The 21,884-nt window shown below is 41.6% G+C and overlaps 1 protein-coding gene across 1 annotated transcript in view; it reads left to right on the top strand.

Moving 5' to 3' along the window:
* Nucleotides 1-20,547, top strand: part of EMD (emerin) — a 40,543-nt gene extending 19,996 nt beyond the window's left edge. The window contains exons 5-8 of the mRNA XM_088455454.1: nucleotides 2,953-3,009; nucleotides 8,063-8,130; nucleotides 10,918-10,940; nucleotides 14,327-20,547. Of these exons, the coding sequence (XP_088311580.1) occupies nucleotides 2,953-3,009; nucleotides 8,063-8,130; nucleotides 10,918-10,940; nucleotides 14,327-14,567 (389 nt within the window). The 3' untranslated portion in view covers nucleotides 14,568-20,547. The remainder of the gene's footprint in view (nucleotides 1-2,952; nucleotides 3,010-8,062; nucleotides 8,131-10,917; nucleotides 10,941-14,326) is intronic.
* Nucleotides 20,548-21,884: the final 1,337 nt, after the last annotated feature.

Below are 21,884 nucleotides of genomic sequence, written 5' to 3'. Positions count from 1 at the left end.
TGGTTATAGCAAGCAATATGTTTGACGTTAACATTTATCTTGCAAATTATAATTTTATTTTATTTATAAAAATGTGATTGGTTGCTAGGGGCAACATCTCCACGTCTATAAAATTAATAAAATGTAAAACAATATAGGACTTATGGTGAGAAAAAAATCCATAAGTAAGTTAAAAATGTAGAAGATAGATAAATACACATTGCTATATATGAAGTATTAGCTAAATATGTTTGTTATGGTCAACATGTGTAAGCTGAAAAATATGACCTTTAAAGTGTATGCACAACATTAGTCAAAGAATAGTGTAACGTTTTCCATACATAGAACACATCTGTTGGAGGAAAGTTAGTAGCACATGTCAAGTTTTAAGATAACTCGTTTGTGACAATATGACGACTATTGTACAACTATGTTAACAGTACACATTGTAAAAAGGGAGTAACGGTTGATATACTCACCACTAAAGTGCTCCTGTATTACCTGCCGTCTTGCCTCCCTCAATCTGTACTCGCCAGATGTTACCAACTCCTCTACTTGCTCACGGTCTTCTCCATCAACATCATGTTTAAGATGTTGTTGAACACAGATGTTGTGTAAAAAATAGCAGCAGAACACAATTTGAGTCACCTTGGAGGGACTATACAACAGAAGCCCCCCACTCCCCGATTTATCCAGACAGCAAAACTGAGACTTCAGCATGCCAAAACATCTTTCCATCACTGACCGAGTGACCTTATGGTCATGATTATAATTGTGTTCAGCAGGGGAATCGGGAAGCGACAAAGGAGTCAGAAGCCAGCAGAAACAGCCATACCCCGCATCACCTGAAACACATAGATAGTATAGATAGAAATGTATGTATACAGTAGCATAGTGGTTTGTGAGTTTGCATTACAGGGACAGTGAAATAGTGAATTACTCAGCAGCCACCCATCTGGCATTAGTCCGGTTTAAAATTTGTCATAGAGGGATGACTGGCTGAGGATGAAGGAGTCATGACATGTGCTGGGGTAACTCGCAATAACACTCATTATTCAGAGTTTTGCATCACATACCACCTGCACGTTTGTGGAGTGTGCATGATGTCTATTCAAAAAAGCGTGCTGTCTTCCCCTAGGTGGTCTCAGCTGTACGTGTGTGCAATCTATCGCACCCAGAACATTGGGCATACCTGCGATGCGTTAGAAAGCTACCCTGACCGCATGCCACTGTGACTCCTGGCTAGGGAAGCCGATAAACGCATCTACATGAGGCTGTAAAGCCTCCAGCACCTGTATGAGGTACCGGGAGAGTGTGGACTGTGAGATCCCTATCACTCATCCAGTGACAGACTGAGAGCTGCCAGTAGCCAAAGGGGGAGATGTATTATTAACATATATTAATGTATTAATTATTTACCGAGGCGAGTGAGCTGGAAGCACTAACGATGATGTGTATTAAGATCTCATCGGCTGGAGTGGGGGAGTGATAACTCCCCCCTCCCGCGATCCCTGCCTGAGTACACAGCGCATCAGCCTAGTGCTCATGCGCTGTGGCTCCACTGAGCATGCGCGAGATCCTGCGTGCAGCCCTGGGGCCGGAAGCCACCGTAGCAGGGACAGCGCTGTCCCTGCTGTGGGGATAGGGCATCGTTAGGCTGTAGCTGTCGATAGATGCAGCGGGCGGAACAACCAGGGCCCGTTTGGCAAGGTCATACAGATGGAAAATTTTATTACGATTGAGCCGGAACATCTCTATAACCTTGCCATCGGCCAATGCGATTAGGTTCAAAAGCTCCCTAAAAAACGAGGCCTGCGCAGCCTCTGCACAACCTGCTGACCATGCTCAGTTGCATGACCCTGGTTTCTTCCAGCCTGGTGGCAGAGCCTCCGGTATCTCACAGCCCCCACAAGATCTCCATCCAGCACAGAAAACTCTGCCATGCTTTGTTTCTCTTTGTAACAGGAGAGAAGTGTATGTATGTGCTTAACCCCTTTTTATTGGCCACAGAATTGAGTTGTCAGTGATGGTTTAGTATGTTCAGATGTGAAACTTGAATTGAAAACTGTGTTCTATTTGAGATATCTATTTTGGTTCATATTGGCGTCTTCTGCGGCCGATTTGTACTATTTTTCGCCCATGATGACAAATAGGAATCCTTAGTAAATCCTTAGAGTTCCTATTGATGTCTACGGCAAAATGGTCTATTTGTCCGAACACATGTTCTCATCCGAGTTTCAGGTGTTCTCGACTGAGTTTTCCGATGCAAATGGACGAGTTTAGCGTTTAGTAAATTTTGAATATGCATTTCACGGGCAATATTGCCTCTTACGAATTCATGTGATCTTAGTAAGTGTACCCCTAAATCATAGGCGCACCGCTTTGCTACTTAGATGCATTTTTGGCGCAAAAAAAGATGCCCGGCGCTAGCAGAGGCTCGCGTGACCAGTCGCTCCATGAGGGTGAGGGGCTGTTTGATGCGACTGCAGCAATGATGAGTGAGGGCACATCTGCACAAGAACCCAGCTATTCCAGGCTGAATTACATCTTCCGATGTCTCATCCCTGATTAAAGCTTGGTTCTTTGTGTCCACCATTGGATCAAATTTATGGCAGACCATAGAGAACGGTAAAGAAAAGGAACAGCATTCCTTGGCCATCGCCCATTTAACGTCATAAAATACATGATTTGTGAATGAATCGGGGTATAAAGGACATTGACCTTCACTAGTAGGCCTGGATAAATGTAAGGCAGAAGGGCACAAAAAGAACATAACGATTAAAAATAACACAAAAAAGGTATGTATTTATGTACCAGAAGACAAAGAGGGATGACATTTTTAATCTTTAAAACATGTGCTTACATCACTGTAGCCAAAGAGATTTCCATGTGTTTTTTTCTGTCTCGCTGACCAGATCTTCTGCTGATAGATGACAACTTACATCCATTGTCTTTTTCTTTTTGTTTTTTAAGATTCTTCTTATACGAGCAGGGAACAATATAGTAGAAGAAACTATGACGATGACAACGGTAGGAGATTTTTTTGAATGATTCAAATATTTCATTAGCTTTTTGGAAAGATAAATACAAAAGGCAGTCTCCGCTTCCAATATGTTCAGTATATGTTGTATATGTTTAAAACAAAAAAAAAGTTATTTGTGTATTTTATAAAGGAGAGGATTTGTTTTTTGAGAAAATAACCAAACACTTCACAAACAATCTTAATACTTGATGACACTATAATGATTGGATACCGCAATGAGCCTAAATGTTATCATCATTCCTGGTTTTGTTTTCAATACATCCGTTGATGGGGCTCATTCCATTAAAATTGTTGCGTCAGTAAATTAACTTCTGAATTTATAAAATAAGACTACAATTAAAATTTTTAACACTATAAAGCAGGGGTGGGGAACCTTTTTTTTCTGCCGATGGGCCATTTTGATAATAATATATAACATTTGCGGGCCCGGTGCAGGCCACGCTCTCTCCGTTTGATTTCACACAGGGGCGGGGCCACAATCGCAGGTGATTACAGCAATGTCTGGAGCATCCTGAGGATGCTCCTGGGAGCTGTAAGGGCAGCGGTGTGACCATCTGAAGCATCCTAAGGGCGCTCCAGGTGGCACTGCTGCATAGATTCTGGCTGCAGGGTGCCATTCTAGGCACCCCACTAGCCAGATGAGGCTAGCAGAAAAAAAGCTCAGAGGGCCAGACCAAATGATTCCGGGGGCCTTATACAGCCCCCGGGCCTGAGGTTCCCCATCCCTGCTATAAAGGGACTATTATTTCAGAACAAATACAAAGCCAGTTTTTAACGAACATAACATTTTCATAGAATGCGCCATGATGAAAATAATGAAACAAATGAAACGCGTCACTGTGCCAGTACTGCTATATTTTGCTCTGCGAATTACCCTAGTGCCATTCATTTCTGCTGGAGGATTTAAGGAATTTTTCATTCCATGCATTACTATAATTAAAGTGTAATTTTTACTCCTTATTCCATTTATTTAAGCTGCCATGATCGAATGGAGGCTTCGTTTATTTATTGTCAGCACCTTCCGGATTCATATGAATGCCATGTAAACCTGTGTAGTGTTGAACGGTTACAGGTAGCACATCCCAAATTGGTGGTCTTGCTGTCAAGTATGTTTCTGGATTACTAGAATGTTTAATTCTATGGGGGCAGTTCAATTATTTGCCCTATAATTGTAGATGCAACAGTGCAAGATTTCCTGTGCTACTCTATGGGGTGCAAGGAAACACTTGAGATGGACACAATGTGCCGTTTCGGAACAGCACATCACATGTAATTGGATCTCCCCCTTATAGCGGTCTTGTTCGAATGTTGGACACATTGTGAATCATTATGGAAGAGCTGAGTTGTTTCTTGCTTTGAAGCTAATAATTAGTAAGTTGGACATACAGAAATTTATATTGGGTATAAGTGAGAAGAAAAAGTATATTTATAATGGGTGTACGGTGTGCAATGTACACGGGCCCTTAGGTTCTGCACATAAATTATGCTTATCTTGTGCTGGCAAGCTGTTCCCTCTTCCTGCGCTGCGCCATACTCCTGATTATCACTGGCAAAATGGTGCTGTGGAGGAGGAGGGACTCGCTTGCTGCTCGGCGCAAAAGGTACGAAGTGCGGCTTAGGAGGGGGTTGGTGGCACTGTTCATGCGTGAATGAAAAGCTTAGGAAAAAGTCTGGGCCTGTAGTTGCACAGTACTCTGACGTAAAAGTAATATTCGTAGATGTAAGTGATGCTACAGGTTCCTAGATATGTGTTTTTGCACAAATGGAACTCTGTTTATGTTCCAATATAGTATTGGCTATCCATGTAAAGTCATCTGGTAAACCTTTCATCATACATGGGAAATAGGGCTAGGAAAGATGTGTATATTGGATTGGACCTCAGAGAAGAACTGATCATGAGAATGTAAGGAGCCTGCCAGAATAAAGGAACATGAAACAAGAATACTTAGAACATAAGCCTGAATTTAATCAATAACCTCTCAGTAATTAGACAAGCTCTTCGTGAGACATTTTGCTTTCTCAGTCCTGTGGTTACTGCTGAGGTAGAATCCCTGGAGCAAGACCTCCAAAAAACAACAAGTAATAAATGAGTTTAGAGATGTGTTAGAAGAACACTGCACCAAGCATTCAGTGAGCAGGACCTGATGAGGAAGATACTGTTGGTCTAAGACCGTGGTCTCCAACTCGTTAGCTCGCGGACGTAATTTGGGTAGCTCGCCTAGCTGCAGTACTGCTGAGTCAACTAGGAGGAAGTGACCCCTGACAAAGCCTTGGGTGGAGCGACAGGGAAGCACCTCAAGTGATTGCCGTAGTGCGGCACAGTATGTGGACATTACTGGAGTCGACTGCGTTTGGGGCGAGTGACTCCCACCCAGCCCTGCCGAAAAATCACACAGCAGCCCTGCCTATATCATTTGCTCCTCTTAACTGTACTGTACTTACCTCCATGGAGCCGGTAATTCAAAATTAAATGTGCAACAATCACTGTATTAATTAAATGCATTGTTTTCTATAAAACATTTTTTTAATTTTCATTAAATCTTTAACTTTTCGGTTATTAGTCCAGAATTTTGTATTTTTTTCAAAAATGTTAGTAGCTCTTCAGGAGATTTTCATTTTTCTCGAGTAGCTTACATCATAAGGTTGGCGACCACTGGTCTAAGAAGTCTCTTTAAATGGAGATTCCAGATAATCTCTGAGGATGTGAGCATCTACCATGACATTTCTGGGCAATTAGCATACTTGTTGCCTGACTGTACCTGGAGGGAGGGATGCAGGAACCTGGTGAGGCTGCCTAGTCACCTTGTGCAGCAATAGGCAGGTAAGACCAAATGCTGAAGAAAGATAGGGGCCTTCTGCCAATGCCATACTGACTCCAAAGTATATATCTCAGTCACCTCTCCTTAATCATCTGAATATCCCACCGGTTGGCAGTAGTGGAGGGAAAATAAGATACCCTCTTCAAAACAGCAAATTTCGTAAGATCACATGATATAACTGATACTATTAGTAGGATTAGTCTTATCAGATCTTCTCAACATTACATACTAAGCACAAGCCGCAAGTGCCACTCTCTACCATCCCTCACCATCATGTGACTCTAACAAGTCCCTCTTGTGCCTCTTGACATCGCCCATCCAAATTGCCTTATTTTGCTGCTTTAGTTTGATTGCAACATACTGCCATGTTACCCTGGTCTTACCTGCACACACACTCATTCAGCTCAGTACAAGTATGCATAATATGACATTGTGGACAAGCAGAGGGGGGAGCATGCCCACAGGCTGGCCAAAGGATTACACTGAGCTTCAATATCTACAGACCCGCTTCCCTAATTAATTCTAGGCTTGATCTCTTGCTAACATTCTTACACACAGGCTTGTTTTCCATGTTTGAAAATAAATTTATGCTAGGGGTTGCAAGCATTACTAGGCCTAATAATACCCTCTAGGGCCTGATTCTGAGTCTCACAGATCTGTGGTCACAGATGCAAACGCTGAGTTATTGCAGTGCATACGCAGTTGCGAATTTAAGCATCTTTGAGTCTGTCCTATACTGAGTTGGACGCAACTTGGCCGGACCTGTCTATCCGTGAAATAGGACGTTTTCCGGGTATGAACTGGGCGGTGACAATGCGATTGCACGTGACCACCCTGATTTCTGGGCGTGCCGTGGGTGTGTATCAAAAGCGCGTAGGGGGCAGGGAAGCCTATTTCTGGCATATCTCCTGCACCTAGCTGGTGCAAGCGCAGATACTAATGACGTTTGCGTCAGCATGGATTTCCGCTTACTCACGCATTAACTTTTGCATCTAATATATAAAATTCATGGTTCTGTGTGTTTGTCTGTCCGGTTATGCATTCGGACACCCATGCATCGACTGGGATGAAACCAACGAGAGGTGCTCCAGTTGGATCCTGGCCAGGTTTGAGGGCCAGGATCCCGTTGGTGTATGCTGGACAGAACTTTGACCTGGGGAGCCTGTTCTGTGCCTTCCCCTGGATGGATTTGAATGAAAATTTCACAGAGGGCTGGCAATTGGTCTGGGATGCCTAACTTAATAACTTGGCGATTTAAAGCTGGCAAAGCCAGGTACTTCAGCTAGTAAGGTAATAAATTGGGCTACTGGGGCTGCCCACAACTGCACACAACGTAATGTGGTGTTTCCTGTACAAAAGAAAGTTAATAAAGGGACATGTGGATAAAGTAATATGTTTGAAAATAAACCATGTATTCCTTTTAAGGGGTAAGAGGAAGTGTGTATTTGACAGATAAGATGTGGGACACTTTATTGTGGAATATGCTGACACTATATAATCAGGAAATAACTTATTTTTTTGTATAACTTTTAATAACTTGATAGAAAAATCCTGCTAATAACAAGAAGGGTTTAATTACCTATTAAAACTTTTAAAACTTCCTCTAATGAAATGTTATTTGAGTAATATAATTGCTTGGCTAAACAGTATTTGCTTCGCATTTTGGTCAAGAGTGACTACTTTGTTATAGTGTTAAAAAATTCAACATGATATATATAAATATCTTTACTATTTAGGGGTCAATTCAATTGTCCGAGAAGGGTGCGAGTTGCAGTTGCCATGGAGATAAACTCCCAGAATAGTCCATTACAAATCTTTAACTGCAACTTTTAATTCAGACTCTTGTGTCAATGGGATCAGTGAATATCCATTTCTATAACTGTTTCACTTTACTTTCTAGAAAGGAGTGAGGTTTGTGTTTTATGGTCAGAGGAAGCTTTAGGTTACATTGGTGTCACAATTTTTAATATCAGAACCCTGGGCTTTTTCCCTAAGAAATCTGTAAGAAGTACTTCAGATTGCAGGAACTCTCTGTAACGTGGGTACTCTGCTTGGTTAGGAAAGGTCTACCATGAAGAGAATTAAAACCTATGTTCTGTGGTTTAGTAAATGAACCTGTTGCTGTTATTTGCTAAATGTTGCAATATACATATTTTGTATTTTTTAAAATATGTCCCATTTTGCATCATTTGGTAACTACTCTTTTTGTCCTTTTAAATAGGTGACAATGAAACGTATGAAGAAGAAGTTTACACCAGAACTTCCCGTTACCCAGAAGTTTATCAGAGGGTAAGAGTAGAGGCGATGCTAAACAAGTATAATATTAGCTGAAAATAGAAACTTACACATATAATAGTGGTAGATTTAGCACCGTATTTCCCCCACAATTTGCACGCACACACCCAAAAGTCTTGTTCTTCTTCAGCCATGCCGATGCATTTTGCGCTTGAAACTGCTTGAATGTAGGGGGCTGGGAGAGGGGTGGGTGGAGTCATGTAAACCCAGCCAAAGTCCAGCATGTGCATTTGCAGTAAAGTGCGACCCATGCTCTCCTCTAAACACGTTTCGTCTGTTTGGAGGTGGGTCACTTGCAAGTGCTCGATCCCTGGTGCAAGATACAATCTGATAACAACCAACATCTGATTGGATGAATGGGTCTCTCCTATTTATGCTAATATATTAGTGATCTTGCTACAGTAGTGCTATTTATTTGATGAGCGATGAGTGATTGGTCTGCAATAGTAAAACATGTTTCCCCATCAGCACCACCTGGGGTGGGGGGATTATTTCCTGTTCCCAAAGTGGCAATAGGGCCAATTCCTTTGATCAGTTATCCCATAATGCACTGTAGTTATAGTTACAGGGAACGACTGATGAATGCATGGGGTGTATTGGTTCACAGAGCAAAATGGAGACGTTTGTGGATTATCTGGTTACTCGGGCAGAGGGAAAGAATTGGGCCAAGTAAGGGTGTTAATAATGACGTTTGGAGTAGGCCTATTGGTGACCCTCATTTTGTTGTGCTGTGATGAAACTAAATTTTAATTTGTGGAGATAGATTTTATTGAAAGGCAATGAAGTGCAGAGAGGTGACATTTTTAGGAGCAGTCAGTCATTTCCACTCGGCAAAAGGACTTTAGTATCTGCTCAGAGCTAGCTGTGATTGGGTCTCATTTTATACTTTAGTGTGACCTGTTGTGCCTGATGTTACACTAATGTAATAAAACACTTCAAACGCATAAAATCCCCACCTACAATGATCCCCACTCCCTCACGGTTAATTCTCACTTTCTATGGTTACTATTGGCCATATATTAGGCTAAACCGGGCAGTGCGTCCTTTTGGAGAAAAAGTCTATAAAATAAAAATTATCATTATCAAATGAATTATTATGTTAGGAGAAAAGTTTAATTGGTTGAAAGGTTTAATACTAAAGGGATGGAAAGTTAGACATTGATGTGAACGGTACAATTTTGCACAATGCTCCTGTAAAGATATTTCCGCCTCTCCTTACACAGTAGAACGCACCTGTAGACTGCAGATGAGAGCAGTGAGTGGGCGTAAATCTCCAATTGTTGAGTAAAACAAAGGCACTTCTGTGCCTGAGACCAGCTATTACTTGGTGAATACAAATAAGTACTGTATACTGCAGACCTTACCATTAGTTTATCATCAGCTGCAGTCTGTGGTTTATCTTTTTACCTGAGCTGAGGTATGCTGAGATGGTGGGTCTCACTCATACTAATATTGTACAATGCAAAGAAATACATCTTTCTGGGCAAAATAGCTTATGTGCATATGTTTTACTGAGCATTTTACAGCTTTAATAAGTCATTAAAATGGTCAAATATTAACAATGTGTATTTTCCATTTAAGCACTTAGCTGACGCCGTTTATGGGGATGCAGTCAGGAAGCCAACGATCGAAATGCCGACCACCGGCTTCCCAACTGTCTAATCCCGGCAGGGGTCTAATGACAGGTGTCGAAATCCCAACACCTGTCATTTTACCTACGCCGGGAGCCCGACGCCCGGCATAACGATAGAAGGTAAGCTGGGCGGCGGGCACGGACAGCCACACGGAGGAGAATTACGGGCTTCCGGTGGGGGACTTAGGGTTAGGCACCCCCCCGGGAGGGTTAGGCTAGGGGAAGGGGGGGTTAGGGTTAGGCACTCCCGGGGTGGGTTAGGGTTAGGCACTAGGGGATGAGGTTAGGGTTAGGCACCCCTAAGGGTTAGGGGGTTGGGGTTTAGGTTAGTGAATAGTTGAAATACATACCTGTCGGGATCTTCATGCCGGTTTTCCAGCGTCGGGAATTGAACCACCAGATGCATGTATTCCATACCGATCCCCGTTTATGACCCAGGAGTCCTAATGCGCTTTGCCTATCATGCAGAAGTTCAGTAAGTTACTTCTTTCTGGAGCTTGCTGCATTGGGGCACATCGCACAGAATGACTTGCTGTGCCACGTGCCTGCAGGAGATAGGAGTCTATCTTGGACAATACAGCAGAATTTTGTAAGCTCCGTGGAGACTGGGCAGTACAGCTGTTGCTACAGATGAGCAGGAGAACAAAAATAGTTTCCAAATACACCCTGATGTCCGTAAATGTAATTACCAGCACCCCAAGATGTCATGATCTACAGCAGGGTTGTGATTTTTGCATGGGAAATGCACACATGGTTCTTACAGTAACTACTATTCCAATTTTATTGATACACATTGTAAATGCATAATATTTTGTATGCGGCCTCTACAGTTTACTAAAACTTGCTGAGCGTCCTCCCCTGTCGAAATAATTGCCCACCCCTGTATTGGGGGTAAATTTACTAAGCAGTGCTTTTCAAAGCTCCCTAGTCTTATTATAATAATATTAAATACAAAACCAGCCTCTTTAAGTCCAGAGGCCGAGACTGCAGAAGGTGCGACGGCTTTGAAAAGCGCTGCGTAGTAGATGTGCCCCCTAGAACGTTTGGCTACCACATGGAAATAGCGAGCAATGGAGAACCAATACGGCTATCTTAAATATTGTGTCAATCGCAAATCTCAATTAAATGTGTTTTTTTTTTTTTTACAGCCCAGAGATGATCTGCAAAACAAGTAAGCTGTTTATTTTATTATTTTAATAAAATACTTAGTACCTTGCACAACTAGTACAATTCTACCATACATATTTTATTCAACGTGCTATTGGATAAGAAATAATGATATTGTACTTATGTTGGATATAGGTCCTCAGTGTAAAGACGTACTCATCCCACCTACTGGTTTACACATGAATATTGCCCTCCCTAGTGTAAATTATATAGATATTAGAAGTTGTGGAGGCGTTATGGGACAATATACAATTTCAGTTGTTTTTCATGGCTGACAGATCTCCATTATCGCGTCTAATATCTGTAACTTACAGTAGGGGTGCTTTATTCCTTCTAATGCACACGTTTCTCTAATCAGCACTGGAGTAATGATATCGTAACTCACCATATATACATATATTATTTATAGCTATATTAGCATCGCATGTGTATTAGAGTAACCTTACTATGCATTACTTGGGTGTGGTTTAATGGACCGAAAATGTTTAGATCAACAGGTAGTAGGTCGACATGGTCAAATTGTTGACAGGTTCAAATGGTCAACAATTTTTTATTTTTTTTTGTAATTTAACCCTAACCCTCCCCCAAGTGCCAAACCCTAACCGTCCCCTTGGCAGCCTAACCTTAATAATGTTGAAAAAACGACCATTTTGGTGTCATCCTTTTAACCTTGTCGACCATTTGTCAGTCGACCTTTTGGCAACCTCGAACTATTACCTGTTGACTGTTGATCTAAACCGTGTCGATCGTCATTCCAGATACCCATTACCTAAGGTTTATCTTAGAGCTACAACCACTTAAGTCAATACAAGATGTCACATTGGGGGGGTGGGTGGTTACACTGGAGATGTGCCAAACCAGCATGATGCACCCACAGAGGGATTATGGTTACATAGAATGTACTGTGGAGCTTATTGTAGCCAAAAATGAAAGATGCTAGTTTGTCCAATGCCCTATTACAGGACACAAAGGAACTTATAAGACAGGTAGCTGTTTTCACTTGGATAACAATAAGCACATATACAATTTAAAGTTAATTCAACTTTGTCATGGTGTGGGAAAATGAAATTGTACATTTCTGAGTGCTGCAAAATGTGGTCGTGTAGTAGATGCAACTGTAGGGTCTATGGAGAGCCCATATGGTAAGGGGGAGATTTATTATACCTTCTACAGAGGACAATTGCTCGTATTGCCCATACCAACCAATCAGCTTCTACCTATCACTTATCTAATGCATTGTGTAAAATGTATAGGCAGTATCTGATTGGTTGCTATGGGAAACACCTGCACCTGTTCTCCGTAGAATGTTTGATGAATATCCTGTAAACATGGGAAGCCTGAATTGTATTAAGCTTGGTGTTTGTTATATGCCAATTTGTAGTTTACCGTTTGAGACCTAAGTTAGTGGTAATCATGCCATTAAGGGTTGCCACACTAAGGACATGTGCACCTTATATTACATTAATAGATCATCCATCTATTAAGAGCCATCTCAGCTGTCTGCAACTGTGTACACAGCATTGGATGCAAATCAGGCAATATATATAAATAAATATATATATCAAAATTTTAAATAAAGGACTCCTGCAGTCCCCACCGGTTCTACGGCAAAATATTTGTCAAACCCCAGCGACAATAGTTTTTCATAATAAAGATTTATAAACCCCCTGAACCCAGACTAATGGTGTGGCGATGAGTGTTGACATATGCACTGTATGAGTGCACAGAAAATACGGGAGAAATTCAGGCAACTGTTATGCCGGGTACACACTAGACGATATGTCGTCTGATCCGCCAGACATGTGTGGACCATTTCTGTGTCATCCTTTTTAACCTTGTCAACCTTTTGCAAAGTCGACCTTTTGGCCACGTTGAACTATTACCTGTTGATCTAAACAGTGTCGATCTTCATTCCGGATACCCATTACTAAGGTGGTAATGGGTATTCCGGATACCCATTACAAAAATGGTCGACATATCGGGCACGTCAGCCAGTGTGTACCCGCTATGTCACTGACGGTGCACGTTCCCGCGCGTCGTCAGCAACATCGTCCGCCTGACCTGCATGCAGAATGGCCCCCGCCGTTGTTTTGTCGCTGCCAGCATCGGGCAAGTGTGTATGTCCCGTCGCTTGCAATATCGTGCTGGGTGCACATTGTTTAGGGGTTGGGTATGGGATGCCGGCGTTCAGGATCCCAGTGGTCAGAATCCTGACGCCGACATCCTGACTAGGTTACCATCCAGATGGCTCCAGGTAAGTAACACTCTCCCTTCCCGGTACCCAAACCTAACCCTCCCCCCTAGTTCCTAAACCTAACCCTCCCCCCTAGTGCCTAACCCAGCTACTTAACCTTCGGGATGCCGGCGCCGGTATTCCGATAAGTGACGGGATTCCGGCGTCGGCATTCTGACCGCCGGAGTCCCCGCTGTTGGGATGTTGAATGTATCTCTCGTTTAGTGTTTCCCAGCATTAGGTAGACTCTGCTACAGAGTGTCTCTTTCAAACCATTGCAGCTAGAGAAGTGATAAAATATGCTTAGGATCTGTGTATTTATGCATAGTGGGTATAGGCGACCATCCCAAGCTCACATTGCTGCCTGATTCAGAGTTGTACGCTCATGCTACCGCAGCTTCGATTTACGCAGCTGCGGATGTGCTAAAATATGCTAATGCAAGAGTGGGCGGGGCTTGTACTGAGACGTCCACCAGAGCCATCGCAGCTGTCCGCACCTGCGTACACAGCATTGGATGCAAATCGGGCAAACATCAACTCCTCGAGTGAGTCTATGGCCACTCAGTACAGCCGTCGTAACCGAGACGCCAGAGCCATGTTTTCTGCTTACAGCTTTGCAGATGCAGGATGTGATATGCCCCCGAAACAGTGAAGAGACGCACCTGCATTTTTAGCTGACACTCCCCTTTGCCTCCCCTAAATATTTCCCGCCTGTCAATCACACTGCCAGTAATGACTACGGTAATATACCGTGGCGCATGCACAGTGGTAAAAAAAAAAAAAAAAAACACTCAATTTGCGAAAACATTGACATAGCGTACAACTCTGAATCAGGCCCTAAAAGAGCAGGGGCATAGTGTTATTTATGTGTGATCCTCTAATGGCTCCAGCTCTGAATGGGACATTCCAGAAAAGAAAACCAGCTAATCCCTATTACTATGGTTACGGCCGGGTCATACCAGGCAATCTTCATAAACTAGAATCTTTATTTGTAAAGAACAGTGAAGTAATTAAATATGTAAGTCACTTATAACTGAATTCTGAGACCTGCTGCTAACTCCCAAACTTAGCCTGGGCTCTTCCTAAGAAAGGGGGGGATGTATGTGTTACTCCCTTCTCTCTGACTTCACGTTACTGTTTTGTTGACACCATTACAGAAGTTACAGCAGCGGGGGCAGCACGTACCAGAATATATCCCAGGTACGCCATCCGTCAAGCTATCCACAGGGAGTGGAGCCACGAAAACCTATCCGTCCAAAAAAGAAGGAAGAGGAGGAACCCGTGAAGCGCTTCTTACCACTGTGGCTGCAACTTTTCCTATTTGTCCTGTTCGCGGGCTACCTGGTGTATCTCTACCTATGTCAGACAGATGACAACCCTTTCCGTTCCATTGATTAAAACCTGTAACCGAGTGAGAACGAGACTTAGATGGATGCAGGATGCTCTGTTACTGTGACGTGCGGGACAACTGCATGACCTCAGTGTTTTGTGATGAAGTGACTCTAACTTACTCACTTACATTCACCAGCATTGCGTCTATGTCATCTTCTTTTATTGTGAAGCATCTATACTTGTTTGGGGGAGGGGGGCTGCAAGAAAAGCGTGATTATTACCATTGCTTTAATTAACTTACTCCTTTTCTAATCAAAGTGCTGGTATACTCAGACTTACAATAATACCACTGTTTGGTGCCATGTCATATGGTTAGAATTAATCTTTTTTTTTTTTTTTCCCTGACAAATGTAATATACGTTATAATTATAGTCTGAATAATGTGATTCTGTTATCTATTGATACTGACAGCTTCAATGGCTTTACAGTATACGATATCTGTGCAGCTTATGTAAATGTGTCCCATTGCTGCATTTGCACCAAATAGCCTATCCCAGCACGCCAGGTCCTGTGCGGCTCCAGTTTTCGTCTTTTCGCTCCAAAATATGTCTGTCACAATCGGATGTGACAAATCGATTCCGATATAAAGTGCTACGATGCAGCGGCCGCAGCTTTTTTTCACGACAAGTTCCGTTGTGCTTCGTATATTGATTCGGGTGCGCACATATATGTAAGTGTCCTGTATTAAATGGATCAGTGCAGTCACATAAAATTGTTACTGACGCATTTTTTGGGGGCGAAAGACGCAAAAAATGTTCGACGCAAGCCCAGTCGCACGTGACCTGGCGGCTCACGCACCAGGCATCTCGTACCGCATGCAACTTTGAGGCTAGGTGTATGAGGACATGTTTGGAACACATCTTAATTCTTTTTTTTGCGCGCCCATGAGCAGTGGGCGCCCGACGGAGCTATTCAATTGTTTCGCTGACAGGCTTGTGTGCCGTGTGTGCCCATTACTTACCACACCCAAATGTATCAGGTTTAGATGCGTAAAGCAGCTAAACCCGTCTAAAGTCCTAGTTAAAACGCTTGGATGCCCAAAATACAGACTTTTTGCATATGTCTACTCACCACCTCAGAGGGGCACAAGCAGCAATCTGGGCGCCCGGAGCACTCGCATGCGATTGTAGCAACAATTGAATAACTCCGTCGGGCGACCATGACTAACAGGCGACCAAACAATAATTTAATTTCGCCCTTTGCATTAATAATAATATTAACATAAAATTGTGTTTTTCCGCTTAATTGTATTCTAAATTGATCTTCTTGTAAAAACAAAATGTACATAACCACTTGAACTTTTATTCTCTGTTCTGTATTGAAATAGAAAAGCGCTTTTATAATCCAAAGATATAAATATCGTCGCCATTACACAGTAAAGTGTTAGGTCGTAGTTTTGCCCCTTAGCAAGCAGAAGTGGAAGTGCATCAATTAGTGGGTGCAATAAACACTAGGGGGTCATTTTTTATAATGGTCAATTTTAATCGATTTCAAATAGATCTATTGTTCGATGTTGTATTTCTGGAGCTAAATTTACTAACTCTTAAAAAAATATATATTTCATAAATGTGTGATTTAACATCGATTTTGATCAAAATAAATCGATTGATTTGAAATCGACCATTAGTAAATATACCCCTAGATATTTTTTCTATATCCATACTAATATATATTGATATATTTTTTTTTACTCCAATAATAACCACTTTTGCCTTCTTACTATGTAGTGATTAAACTTTGTATTGGTGTATATACATTTGTACTTCTGTTTCTTGTGTATTTTGTCACTAATTTGGCCGGTTAATTGCATTTTGTGTCGACATCATCTTTATTTTTGTGATGCAGACACAGTTTTATAGCTATCAAAATTTGGCAGCAGCCATATTACTTTCTGGGAGACATCCGCTGAGGTAACGTACTAAAGCAACATAAATCTAGTCATCTATGGGTTAATATTTTGGGGGCTCTGTTTTCCCATGCTTAATTTCTAGTTGCAAAAAAACAGGCTGAATAAAAAAAAAAACATTGGTGGTAATTATGTTTTTAGCTTTAATTATTTAATTCATCTCTAGTTGTTGCAACTGGGAAATAAGTGAGAGAAATTGGAGCAGAGCATGGTGTCCTAGATGTGTTTGAGGCACTTTACTGGCAAGAGGATGGTTCTCTAAGATAATGATGTTAGTAGAGATGAGCGCGTTCGGATTACTTCGGATTTTCCCCACCAAAAATCAGGTCTCAGAAAGAGGCAAAACGTCATCATTTTGTCCAGGAATGATGAGGTTTGTCCATGAAAGATGACGTTTTGCCTCTTTCTGAGACCCGATTTTTGACAGGAAAAAGCTGAATTTGGCGGGAAAATCCGAACTCGCTCATCTCTAGATGTTAGATGGCAAAAACTAAACAATTAAAGCGGAATGAAACCACATAAATAATACCAAGTAGTAGTTATTACGGGGATGTTTGTGTGACCCAGCTAACGCGTTTCGCTATATTGTACTAAGGGGGTTGTTCAGGTCTGCGACCCACAGAGTGTTCCTTCCTATGCATGCTTAAGCACGTCTTATTCTGTGTGAGAACTTCTATGGATGTTTATTTAGCAATCGTGTGTAGTTGATTAAATGCTATTTTAATATTTACTTGAGTGTGCACAGCATCTTCAGTAATAATATACCTAAGCGCTGTTATCTACTACTTGGTTATACATTTTCTGGAGAGTGACTGACTATCTCCTGCAACAGCTGCTTTCAGGAAAAACTCCCCATTTAAAGCGCTGGGCCAGGTATTTAGTATACCATCTTTTTTTCCCAATAAATAAAACACCTATGTATAAACTCCATACAGTATATGTGAAAGTGTTCAGAGAGTGCGTTTGACATTAAAAACTCTGAACACATAGGGGAGGATATACTAAGCTCTGGATAGTGTTCAACTACCAGCCACTCAGCTCCTAACTGTCATGTTACAGGTTGTGTTTGAAAAATTAGTTAGGAGCTGATTGGTTGGTAGTTTAACACTCTGCAATTTATTAATTTTTTTGCGCTTAGTACATCTGCCTCATTGTGATATGAAAGGCGATAAAAGCTGACATTTATCCCCTCCCCCCACCACTGTGCAACATAGGGGTGTAATTTTACTGGTTGTGGGAGGGTCTTTGCACCACTTTGTGACGTACCCCGTTTCCTCAGCATGATAATGGTTTGCATCACTAAATATATTTTCTTTTTTTTTTATCAGAAAATAAGTGGTGAAAACTCTGATGGTGGAAGGTACATTGTACATTGTTTTCACTGGATATGTCAGCCTATTGTATTATAGTTTTTTCTTCCTGTACTCCTGACATATTATTATTATTATTGCATGCCAAGTAAACCCCGTTCCCGAGGAGAGGGAATAGGGCAATGCCTGGATAACACTGCCCTGCCTTCTGTCCAGGCTGATTAATGCGGTATGATTGGGCAGTGTGTGCTCTGTGTACATGGGATCTCTTTGTGTTTCTATACATAACCAGCGTTCTAGATTTGCTTTGTGGGTTATATTGAACCATTTTCATATACACGGATAAAAAACACATTTACATGAAGCTTTTTAAAAGAGCTTTGGACACTGTAACAGATGGGGGCAGACGGTGACATCCCAGCCAGTGTGAGTATATGAATCCCTGCTAGCCAAGATAGAATGGGAAAAGCCAAATGATGGGAATGTTGCAACTTGTAGTGCCACAAGGGCTACCTAACCCTGATCTATAGCATACAAACATACTGTTTATCATTCATGAGGCGCTGTTGGGGAGCTTCTGTATAGCCATACCCCAAGGCAGCACAGTTTGTATGGGGCCAGTTTGCACTCATTTTCCATGTGTTGTATCTTTGTGTTGCATTACATTAGTAAATGACCAGTGGCAGCCACCAACAATTTTATAGTCTGAGCAACATGGCAGTAATCCCAGATATCTTAAAATTCAATGTTTAATTTGCAGTATCGATCAGCATGGCAGCTTTATATGGCTGTCTCTGTGAAAAAAAAATGACTCCCTTCTAAATATAAGAAAACACAACTAATGTTTATTGGGGATTATACCATTAATGCCACTAGTGATTGTAGAGGTCTGCAATATTAATGTCACCAGACATTTGGAAAAGGCTGCAGTGCAAAGCCGCCAAGATTTTGGGATCTTTATAGTAAAGCCAACATATATTTGGAATTTTTTTTGTGTGGTGACCACCACAACAGGGCAGCATAGCATAGTAGTTAGTTACTAGTATGCACTGGGTTTTTTTTTTATAGTCGTCACTAAAATGGTCTTTATACTGTTAATCTGTCACTAGCTGGCTCTTTGTATTGTTTATCGTTCACTACAGTGCATTTTAGTCTCTTAATATATTATTTTCTATGTAGATCAGCAGAATTTTGTATACAGGCCACTGGAATGCTATCTGTATTGTGTCCAGGCTTTCAGAACACTTTTTATATCCTAGAGGTCGTTAGAATGCTCACTGTAATGTTAATTTGACAGTAGAATATGCTCTGTATTAAATACTGGTCCTTTGGGAAGAATTATTTGGCATTTGATTGTAGGTTTGTTGCTGGGACACTCACTTGTGTTTGCTCCTCACAGCACAAGTTACCAGCCCTCTCCTAGAAATGGTATACGTCAAACCTATGCAGTGTAGATAGTAAATGAGTGATCAGCATCCGGAAACTTTTACTCTTACAAATGCAATGGACTGTAGCATAACAAAACAATGGACTGTAGCATGAATTTGCTGCACATCTAAAGGACCACTTATTTCCTTGCCTAGCTTGTAAAGGTTAGTCCCTGGAAACGTCTTTTCCTGTATGCTAGATGTCTTTCTTACAGTCTAATCTTATTCTCTGGGATTTGATCTGTATTAAAGGGGAGTATTTAGAATGCTAAAAAAGAAAAACGGGTTGGATACGGAATCCCAGCAGGTTGGGATGCTGGCCGTCAGAATACTGACAACAGAATCCCAACCCAATTAGGTAAGTGTCCTAACCCTACCCCTAACCCACCTTTCCTGGAGCTTAACCCTAAACCCCCCACTTATTGTGATGCCAGCAGTCGGGATTCTGGTGCCAGGAGTCCATCGGTATTCAAAGGGCCAGCATCCCGACCGCTGGGATGGGAACTATATCCCGCATTATGTCCTCCCTTAGGTCTAAAAGCCCCTAGTTGGCCATCGAACTAGCAGACAGAACTGATCAACTTTTATTTTAGATGCCGTGGTCCCCTAATGTACACCTGAGAACAAAGTGCATTTGAATTCTTATGGATTTCTGACAAGGAAGTTACAGGGTTTTTGTATCCACATTTGTTGTTTATATGACATTAGGTGAGTGGGCTACATTCTGCAGCAATAGCATTTATATTGCAGTGCTGCCTCATTTAGTGTGAATTTGTTACCTATTATGGGGCTGCAACTTTCCAGTTCTGTAATCATTTCATGATCTCTAAACGCTACAAAAATGACATTTTTACCATACAGAAGAATTTTTTTTTTCCAGCACTATCTAATATATTGTACACATAAAAGATTTTCTGTGGGACATCGATATAATGACTTATGGGTCCCATTGATCAACGAGTTTTATCAAACGCAATGAGTTCTAAAAAACGTTGCGTATGATAATGGTGCTCCAGCCAATCAGCTCCCAACTGTCATCTATTTGAAAAGTGACAGTTGGCAGATGTTTGGCTAGAGCACCATTTATCATACGCAACGAGTTTTAGAATTCATTGCGCATGATAAAACTGGTTGATAAAATGGGCCCCAAGATTTAGAATTACACAACCGATTTCATTTTGTTACACTATGCACTTAGCACAATATGCTCTAAAATGTTTTTTTTTTTTAATGGGTATTTTTTGTTCTTACATTTTAAAATGTGTAAAAGTCGCTATGTGTGAAAATTCATGTATTGCTGTTATCAAGATAATGTTTAATCAATAAAGTTTTTTTTAAGATTTTGTAACGGACAATGTCTTCTGTATTTGTGCGATTAGTCATTGGTTCATCAATGTCCCTACATTGAATTATTTTGTTTTTAGCTGTTGCGTTATAACTCATGATATGGCTTGCCATAAGAATAAAAAGGTGTGCTGGGAATTGTAGTTTTATCACAAATGTACAGTCACAACTTGCCCCAGTCTTGGCTGCACCATTCTTTGTGTTCAATTTTCTTCACCTGTTATTGAACGGAAACAAAACTATACCTCACATGCATCTCATATGGGACTTGTAATACCATGGGAAAATTAATTAGGGATCATGGGAAAAAGTACACTAGATATAAAAGATGGAAAACTCCCTTGGGATATAAACTCTGTATAATAAATTAAGGTTCCATGTTCTGATAAGTATGGGCATAAGAAGCTTATTTATCATTCTGATTTAAGACATCACCATTAAGAACCGGTGCGCTGCTGTTCCCAAAAACCTCTGTGGGTTTGCCAGTAGCTTAATCTTTTGGGGCTTGGTCCTGATAGCTAACACAATGGATGCCAAGATGGCATGAGTCTTTGCAGCATATGGGCTACCTTTTTACCAGAGAGATCTTTGCATCCCTTCGTGGCAGCCTTTACTGTCTTAGCGAGGGTCTTATCAAGGCCGCCAGCAAGAGGATTTTGAGAAATTAAACAGAAAAGACTTCTGATTAAATTTATCAGGGCAAGACCACATTTTCTCTTAAATATGTCTGTCAGAAGTGGGTCTAGGGCAGGTTCCCTAACTGTTCTCTCGCCGGGGTGCTGTGGCGGCCGGTGGCCTAACGAGGCTGCCCTGTGTCATTTTTTTATTATTATTTAAATAATTTTTGTGTACGGAGGGCGAAGAGTTTGGGCGATGATTGGGGGAGCGGTGTGGGAACTGTCATGTAAGTGGAAAGAAATTGGCAGTAAATTGTGAGGCTGCCTGTTGCTGAATGAGGTCCCACAAAGCAGTGCGTGTCTGATATTACTTCCTGTGTGATCTGAGGAGCGATGCTGTAGAACGGCGCTGGCGATCACAACTAAAGCTAAGTAAGGAGGTGGCAAAGGGAGAGAGACATGGAGGGGGCTGTAAAAGGGAGAGACATGGAGGCTGCAAAGGAAGAGACATGGAGGGGGCTGCAAAGGGACAGACATGAAGGAGACGAAGGGAGAGACATGGAGAGCGGCATATGGAGAGCCATGTAGGGGCACGCGAAGAGAGAGACATGGACATAAGATATTCTTTTTCCTTGGATTCATGTGTATTCTTTTGCAAACAACTTAATAAGTATAATAAGTATTTCTGTCCTGTCCTAAATAAAGTACTTATTAGGTTA

The sequence above is a fragment of the Taudactylus pleione genome, unplaced genomic scaffold, assembly GCF_031769625.1.
Source record: "Taudactylus pleione unplaced genomic scaffold, aTauple2 ptg000656l, whole genome shotgun sequence".
Classification (NCBI taxonomy): domain Eukaryota; kingdom Metazoa; phylum Chordata; class Amphibia; order Anura; family Myobatrachidae; genus Taudactylus; species Taudactylus pleione.
The sequence above is the reverse complement of the archived record's forward strand: the minus strand, read 5'-3'. Positions and strand labels throughout refer to the sequence as shown.